Genomic DNA, 9386 nt, shown 5'->3' with positions numbered 1-9386 from the left:
TACAGTGTTCTTCATGCCAGGGATGATACAGGGGACTGGATGTCCACAAATGTGTTACAGACCATTTTTCAGAAGAGAAGAAACCAGCAGCTCATCACAAGTAACTTGCATTATGTGTCAGAAAACTTTAGTGAGAAATGGAGACCACACCATGTACACAAATGTCTTTCAGATAGGCAGCAATAACCCCTGGACTTAAAACTAAAAGTTTTTCTACCTATATAAAAGCTATACTTCAGTTTTAAATGAAATTTACTTTACCTATACAAATAACTAACTGCAAGTGCTGCATTTAAGTTTCTATAAGCAAACAGCATTTTTACAAACAAATTATGACTACATATTTTGGTGCACCATATGCATGGTGACTTTGTAACTTAAAAATAAATAATTTATTGAAACTGAATGAATAGAAATGAATGCATGCAGGGACGTACACAGGAATGTTTAAAAGGGGATTCCACTGCAGCTAAGTGATTGTTATATTAGAGTAGTTTATATTGCCTGACTGCTTTATTAGAGTATCTCGATCTTTTCACCAAAATCATAGTTCAGAACATTGCTACAAGTGTTGCTATCATCTGAAAAACTATTATTTAACTAAAATAAAAGTTTAAAATGAGTCCTGTTCCATGATAGATTCCAGATTCTGGAAACCTGAAGTCAGTTTCAATTTCTCCAAGTTCTCAATAATGTAAAATCCAAATGGGTTTCCTGAAGGTAGTCATATAGGTTGTTATTGTTATTATCTACTTTACCAGTTAGGCACTGGAGGGTGTACATAGAAGGCAGAGCCTGTTCGAGGTGTTTACCCATAGCCTAGGAGCCTAAGCGAAAATCTTGCTACAGAGCCGGTACCGGTTCCCAAAAGAAAAGCCTACAGAGCCGGCACTACTTTTTATTTTTGCGAATAACATAAACTACTGGCTGTTTCTAGTATCAAACCCACTAGTTGTATGAAGGTAAGTTTTTGGTGAGTTCGAGGCGAGCTAGGGTTGGAGCGAGCGAAGCCGGGCCAACCCTAGCTCGCCTCGAACTCACCAAAAACTTACCTGACAGTGAAAGACATCATTATGCGGCTTAACAGGCAAACCTGATGTTAGCGTTATAGGGTTAGGTTCAGGTTCGGGTCATATCAAAACATATGTATGGGATTTGTCAAATCAAGCATTTTCAGGTGGTCAACATTAAAAGTTTTCAAACACTGGGTTAAACCTTTAAAAATTAAGAATTATGCATTAAATAAATCTAATATCTGTTTAATATCCTTTTTGAAACCTCAACTTGGTAAAACAGGCTGATCATAAAATCTCATCATTCCATGTCATTTTTTGTCCAATACAAAATACATGTATTTTACACTACACGCTAATTAACTCACAAAATTTCTACAGCACACCATACAATAAAAGAAAGCCCTTCAATTTCTCTATCCAATTCCGACCGTACAAATGGGAAAATGTCGCCATAGCGACAGTTATTTACTGCTGATGATGACATGCCTTGTTTAGAGGACGGTGTTATCTTATACGAAACGGGCGTAACCCATTCGGAAATCCGGAATATATTACACAAGTTTTGATATGTTCAATCTTGGTTTCTCCTTCACCCCTCAGTTCTAATATTATACAGGTTACTTCTTGAGTGACATTTATAAGATAGAAAAGTAGGGAACTCTGTAGCTAGCAGCGATAGTACAGTTGGTAACACACTTCGGAATTCCTAATGCATTGGTAATCCAAGGTTCGAGTGCCAATAAATTTGTGTTATTCGCAAAATATAAACTTGTGCCGGTTCTATAGACTGTTCTCTTGGGAACCGGTACCGGCTCTGTAGCAACTACCTTTCCGGTCGGAAACCCCCCTGGGTACGCCCCTGGCATGCAAGTGCCCTATAACCGATATTGTATATACATTTAGTTGCTTAAGCCTAAGATTGCTTGGCTAACTAACTTTACACAAAATTAATCTACCAACTTTGTAATCAACATCAACACCAATTAAAAGATTAATACTTTACCATATATTGCTATGCTAACTATACAATGTAAAGTCTAGAGCTGGACCTAAAACCAAAGTTTATTGAAAATAGAATGCTACAAACAAGAGTTAATAATATGGGATTATTTACTCTTGCTACAACTAACAACACAATATAGTCTATAGGAAAACAAGCATACAATATGCTGGAAAACAACAAATGCATTACTACATGTCAATGATGTCATCTTTCATTTTTATAGGTAGTGACAAGCTGTTTGATCAGTTTCTGTTGTTCTGCTAGTAACTGCTTTTGCTCTGCCAGTACTTGCATCACATTCAGTCTGTATGTTAACATTGAGTAGTTAATAAGTTACCATCACAAGTGGCTAACCTAAATTCATTACTAGCATCTTCTTGTTGTTTAATTAGCTTTTGAACTTTCTCTAGCTCTTTACTAACTTGATTGAGCGGAGGAGGCTCCCACTTATCTAATTGTTCTGTATAGCATATAAATATACAGCCATATCATCAGTTAAATCTATTTGTTTTACCATGAGGATTTATAACTTTTTCATCACTCTTATAGTGTCTCCTTCTACAATCCTATATATCATTTATTTAGTCTCATTCTACATATACCTGCATCTTACACAATCAAAAAGTGTATTATGCTCCACTCTGGTTACAATCCATGCCCTATTAATTGCCAGAGATCTTTGAGCATCACTCTGCACATTGGAGTAAGTGTCTGACATTTGTGCAATCAACATATTCAAAAGAACTGTGAGCACCAGAAACAGGAACACAACATAAATGATCACACTCAACCACCTGTATAAAATAGATAAAAAGCCCTTTTGCTGTAATACAATTATCACATATTACTTATATCCATGTGGCCCAAAGTACTCATCAATGACATTCTGTGCCTCAATCATGACTCGAACGTAAGCGAACAGGACATGATAATACTCCCTATAATATAAGATTCTACCAATAAAAGACATAATGTTCTATTAGAATATTCAAAGCTTACATTGTCAAATGTGAATGAATGTCTAAACTAGAATACTCAGTTGTGGTAAAATTGGTAACACAGTTTTCAGCACTGTCATCAAAAGAGGAGCAATTACTAAAAGCTACAGTTTTGTCCATAAATTCTTCCCCTCGCAGTGCAAAGTAGAAGGCACCAGTGAAAGAGACCAGAAACAATCCAAATATTGCACCAAATGGTATCATATCTTGTACAAGTATTTTGATCAAAATTTGAACATAAGCACCAGTAGACCTTGAACAAACCAGCTATACACAAAACACTCAATGTTGTATTGTATTGTACCTGAACACTGCTGTAAACTCCAAGCCACGTAGAGTTTGACAGAGATACCCAAGAGAAGCAAAAACCCACTGGACTGATAAATTTGGTATGCGAAATGGAATTATTAATAGTGGAAATACAATGGCACCAACATCTATGTAATTGTAATAATCAGCTAAATATTGCAACTTGTGCCTAAAAGCAAAAAAAAATACATTTGATTCAAACTAAATATGCCTACCTTTTAAGCTGGGATACTTCTACTATCACATTGTACAACATACAGCTAATAAAGGCAATTTCAAACATCCCACGAAGGATATCTACTCCATCATCATAATTACTAGGATCTGTTTCTCTTGCTGCCAAAACTAATGCCACTGTCATAGCAATGGTTTGAAACCAGAAGAAAACAAACTGATTTCTGAATAACAAGCACAGATAATATTACACAAGCGCTTCTGCTACTATTCCACCTCACAAGAATCTATATCGAACATATTTCTTCCATTTACGGTTCAGCAATAATCGGACAACATCGTGATACACAACTTCCTATAGAATGTGGTCTTGTGATGCAACACACATGTATAGTAAACTATACCTTGTTATTGCTCGCAGCTATTTTATTGAGACAAGATTTCTCTGCTTTGTTGAAGGATTCACAGTCAGGAGCACGACCACTTTCATCACAATCAATGATGTTGTAATAGACAGTGTAAGCATTTGGCTCTCCTTCTATTGGTTCTATCATTGCATCCAGGATTGCTAACACTGTTGTCTGAATGAAAGTAATGTTATACTAACTGACATACCAATACCCAAAGGATATATCTACCAACATTCATGTCTGGCTTGTTTAATAGAGTATGAAATTTCAGTTTACAAGGACTTGTTTTATTCCCTTGAAACAGCTGACGAACACTACAACAAGTCAACAGTGCAATGTAAATTACCAATATTTAGATATTGTATACATTCAAGTGTACCTCATAGGTTTTATGTTCTTTGCAAGGAATGTGGCACACTCATTATAGTTGCCAAGAATAGCAAGTTCTAATGGAGTTCGTCCTTCTTTGTTCTGAGCAAATGGCAGACTCTGATGCTCCAGTAACTTCTTTGCAATGGAAGTCCAACCATTCCTAGCAGCATGGTGAAGTGGTGTGTTTAGTTGCCGATCTGCAACAGATGTGTTGGCTCCTCTATCCAGCAATCGTGTGACAAAGAGTTGTGCCTGATATGGTAACAATTAAACAATAGTTAAATGCTACATGTATACATACAGGATATTCACTGATTTCTTGACTAACAATCCACAATAATCCTTTATCACAGCTCTTAGCTTTCTCAACAATGCGGTCAGTGTACACCTCAAAGATAGCATCAGTTTGGCTTAGACCTTGCTGTTGAGTTTTTTCTGCTGTCTAATTGTATAAGACAAATACATACACACCATTTAATCTTAGTTACCTTTCTCCAAAATTCATCATTTTCACCTTTAACTGCCTCGTCAACTCGCTGTTGCCATGTTATCTGCCTAGCTGAGTCATTTTGGTAAATAAAAGCATCAATAGGTCCTTTGTCAGTCTTGCTATCAGTACGTTCAGGTTTTCTCCTAATCATATCAGTTTCATCAATGGAGTGGTGAACTATGTGAATATGGTTTGGGGAAATATGCATTATGAAAATCATTTAAAGACAAAGGCTATTTCCATCAGAAACATGCCGTAAGCCTGAAAGCTCAAGCCTCAGACAAGTGTAATAATATTATGTGTGATTGGGGATTGAGGGGACACGCTACTAATTTCTATGGCTTTACATGCAAAATGATGGCTGTTATTGATCACTGCTTAACATGCTGATCAGTGTGGTAACACTCTGGGCAGTGTGCACTCAATTGGCAGGTTTGAACAGTCAACAGTGCACACTCCCACGATTTCATATTACGAGCACATGTACAGACACATAGCATGCCATACACACGTGTAATTTTTTGAAGTGGTTGTTCAAATGAGCTATTGAATTGTCCTATGAAATACAGCAGACTTGTCTGATTCCGCGGTTTTTCTGAAGCTGCAGTAGTCAAATAATAACATTATCTAAAAATCTGTTTCCATGCTTTAGATTAAAGATAATACTGTTACAAGCCACTACAAGAATTTTTTGGGAACACTGAATCCACAATTAGCTGTAGGAGAAGAATCAATTTTAGTGTAAATTATAGCCTTTTGTAACCATGCATGCCATAACTTGTATGTGCTTTGGAAGATTTCACTCAGATTTGTACTAAACATAAGTTCAGTGTCTAAACTACAACATGTACTGCTTGTTCTACACCAAGGAATACATACATTTCTGGTACATATATGGAGTTATGGATACCAGTCTATTTAAAATCTTATCATACCTTCATATTTTTTGGGAAATTGCAACTGCAGTAACTTGTCCATGGATTCCATTTCAATGTCAATATCTGCTAGTGACAGTAAATCCACTTTGTCACAACCTTTTGCGTCCACATGATCAATGCCTTGTGTGATAAATGAAAGCTGTAGTCATTTTATTGATTGCCATTTTTACAGTAATTAAAATACCTTCAGTGTTAGCTGTTCTAACAGCAACTATTGTTTATTCTGAAGAATTTAGGGGGTGACTGTGAAAGTCTATATGTCAATAATGTATTTAAACACTTGTACAATAGGGACTGGCTTCCCTTGCAATTTGATAACTACCTTTTGTACCGTAATAAAGGTAATTAATTTAGAAGCTGTATTTCTTCATATTTCATTACTTTTCCTTAATTTTTTCTTTTTAATGCTTCCATTTTTGGTCTTTAATGTGTTGTGCTGCACATCCCTGTGTTGTACAATAGTGGGGTAAGATAGTTTAGGTTCATTAATTGTACCATAAATGTCTCCACATACTTGTAAAATACAATTGTGGCATTCTTTTATGGGGCATACATAGCTGTAGCTTTGGTGCATGCAGTGTTGAAAACTGTAAAGATCTGCAGTATGCATAACATATATATAAACAATTATGAAAAGGTGGGTGTCAATTATACATAACAGTTGGATATAAACTTTATAAGAGTTATAGGCTCAGCAGACCTCATGTACATTTTCACACTGGCAATATGAGTTATCTATATCTATTGGTTATACATTAGAACAAGCCTTAAGTTTCTCTTGTTTTAGATGAATTGCACATATAGCTGTATGTATCGATAACATAGCTCTAATTGTGAATGCGGCAAAACTGAAGTGTTATATGGCTATACTACTTAGAAATGCTATTTTTGACTGAAGCAGTCAAAATGTAGCGGATATAGGTGCTAACAATTTCCATAACATTCTTAGGTGCTACCATAGTACATCAGTTTTAGCAATGTAAGTGCCAAAACATGATATCATTTTTAGTAGTTTATTGCATACTTCTCATATCTGCAGGTAACCAGTAACATGCACATTGGGTGGCAAGCCACACCATCCATCCACCAGAGTGACCTGAGATCCCTGTGTAGGCCTGGGATTCAGTTATATAGGCAATACATTGCAGTTATTTCGTAAACGATAGTCACTACTACATAGGGTAATAGAATATAGCTATTTAAACAGCAACTTACCACACAGTAAAACAATGCATAAAATAAACTATAAAGAATGGAAAATGTTCAAAAATGAGCAGCGAGGTTTGTATCTAACAACTATTCTCAACATGCCAGTGTCAATGAAATGCTAGATGCAGAAATGAACAGAAAGCTACGTATAATGTTATTGTCAATATTAATGCTGAAAATTTCCTTATTCCTAACCTCCATCACACCAGAGGCTGAAACAAAATAAGATTTCTAACACCAATGACTATAGAATTGACTCCTACAAATTTTCTCTTTAGCTGTCTTTTGCAATCAAAGTTTGGAACTCCACATCCCCAACATGCATATGATTAATTCAACAGAGATTGACCGATTCAAGCACAGCCTAGCTGGCTAGCAACTACATAATTATATAACAATCAATGCATGTAGACTGACTTTCTTTCTGAGAGAAAACAGCAAGTCATTGTTGACGAACATCATAGCTCTTCAGCTGAAGTTACCTCTGGGGTATTTATGTATAATTTTATGCAAATGATGTCACAACCATCAGGACAGTGTGCCATAAACTACAGGTCGATCTTTGTTCTTTTGAAGCAGTGGGCCAAAAAGTTATATAGTATGCTATTCAATCCAGCAAAGTGTGATTCCTCATCCAAAAAATGTAACCCTATAATACAAGAGGGAAGCAACTGAGATTTTTACCACCTCCCACCAGAATCAACTGCTACTCTTTTTTCCTTTCAACAATTCAACGATGAAACAATCTTCTGGAATCTTTGATTAATGCATCAAGTGTAGAACATTTTAAATCTTATATGTAAATTTATAGTGTGCTTTATACTAAATTTTGAGGTCATGTACAGTACTCTAATAATAGTCTTGTACAGGTAAAATGTTTTTTGTCTGTTGTGTAATTGTAATAATTGTATACCCATTTTGTGCATCACATTCTTTGCACATCACCAATAATAATAATAAGTTATAGCTACACAAATAAGTACATAACATAGATTATCTATATGACTTACACCACTAGCTATACTCCATGCAAGGATTTAGCTATATAACTAGCTAATAGCCAGGCACAGATCATTATAGTAATCAAAACTAGTATATTTTTGACTGTGGTTCTAATGACGTAGCTACTCTAGCTAGGTATAGCTATTGAAAACGATTTTTAGCATAATTAGATCTATATACTGAGCTATATAGCTATATAGCTATACCTTCATCCATAGCTAACTGTGAAGCCTTCCGTTCTCTTAAGGAAATCAACTCTATTCTCTCGACACAATCACTAGCAGCAATGCAGCAGCATGTCGTTCAGCGCGTAACTCTCACTATGACTGAGAGTGTTCAGTTTACTTTTATATATTTGGACCCCGCTAACTACCCGTAAACCATATTTGGGGTAGGGAAATAATTCAGTTTAGAATTGGATATTTAGCCGGTCACCGGTCACGGTGCAAATATTTATTTAGCCGGTCGTTTGCTGGGAAGTGTCACCTATAACTCTAATATCAAACACACTAGTTGTATGAAGGTAATTTTTTGGGTGAGCTCGCCTCGAACTCACCCAAAAACCGCTTACCTTCATACAGGCAGTGAAAGTCATCATTACGTTTAACTGGCAAACGTCAGGTTAGCGTTAGGGTTAGGGTCGGGTTCAGCTTTGGTTTCTTCTTCACTGGTATGGTTAGACTATATAGTATTTATATTTCTAGCTATAACATTTAAATAGTACAAAAACAAGAGGAGTAGCCAGCAAGCACCGTGACGGGTGGTACAGTGGTAGAGCGTTGGTATTCTAACCTGGATGTGTGGGTTCCAGTCTAGATCACGTCACACTTTTTTTCTTCGTTTCTTAAACCTTTTTGTGTCACGATTTAGTCTAAGTTGTTTTTTTTAAATTGCAATGACCGGCTAAATATCAACAGCCAAATAATTTACTAACTGCTGTTACAATTTCAACTATAGTCTCACTAAGACTTGCTGCAGTAGCGGTAAAATTGTTGCCTTCTTGGGGTGGAAATCCATCGAAATGAGATCATAGTTAGCTAGCTACGAGTTGATGCTGGCCCGGCTTAACATGGCTAACCATTTGAAGTAATCAATTCGTGATGTCAATTCGTAGATGTACAGAGTCCCAGACATAGGCGGTGCAGTGGCGGATCCAGATGGGTTTCTGGAGTTTCGACAGAAACCCCCTTTTAAATTCAGCTCAGTGGAAGTCTAAATACATAAACATTGTTGTACTGACAATTTGTCATATCAAACAACTATACCACTGACCCCATGCACTGTATTTCAGTAGCATGCATGCAGCTGCACTTAACTGACACCATTTATAGCTATTAAATCCTCAGTAACACTTCACTTTTCATCTCCCTCTGCATTAAAAACGATCGAGATACTCTAATAGAGCAGTCAAGCAGTGGCGTAACTAAACCCCGGGCCTAGCTACCCGGGCCTGGGCCCGGGTGTC

General features: G+C 36.5%; 1 protein-coding gene across 1 annotated transcript; it reads right to left on the bottom strand.

Annotated features, from left to right (window-relative positions):
* Window positions 1–3014: 3014 nt before the first annotated feature.
* LOC136237659 (transient receptor potential cation channel subfamily V member 3-like) lies at window positions 3015–4923 on the bottom strand. The gene is made up of 9 exons (XM_066027878.1): window positions 4771–4923; window positions 4584–4724; window positions 4290–4534; window positions 4143–4224; window positions 3905–4081; window positions 3782–3855; window positions 3542–3724; window positions 3322–3495; window positions 3015–3270 (listed from the first exon to the last, which is right to left on the bottom strand). The coding sequence occupies exons 1-9, from the start codon at window positions 4921–4923 to the stop codon at window positions 3015–3017; spliced, it is 1485 nt and encodes a 494-aa protein (XP_065883950.1).
* Window positions 4924–9386: the final 4463 nt, after the last annotated feature.

This window comes from Dysidea avara, chromosome 11, assembly GCF_963678975.1.
Source record: "Dysidea avara chromosome 11, odDysAvar1.4, whole genome shotgun sequence".
In the NCBI taxonomy this organism is placed as follows: Eukaryota; Metazoa; Porifera; class Demospongiae; order Dictyoceratida; family Dysideidae; genus Dysidea; species Dysidea avara.
This window is presented reverse-complemented; position numbering and strand designations above follow the sequence as displayed.

What these genes read in the sequence shown, in the direction of transcription:
- LOC136237659 (XM_066027878.1), bottom strand. Translation starts at nt 4,923, where the DNA reads ATGATTAGGAGAAAACCTGAACGTACTGATAGCAAGACTGACAAAGGA. An exon ending in TAAACAAGCCAGACATGAAT is followed by an intron (nt 4,082 to 4,142) that starts GTTGGTAGATAT and finishes ACTTTCATTCAG; the next exon opens with ACAACAGTGTTAGCAATCCT. An exon ending in TAGCTGCGAGCAATAACAAG is followed by an intron (nt 3,856 to 3,904) that starts GTATAGTTTACT and finishes CACATTCTATAG; the next exon opens with GAAGTTGTGTATCACGATGT.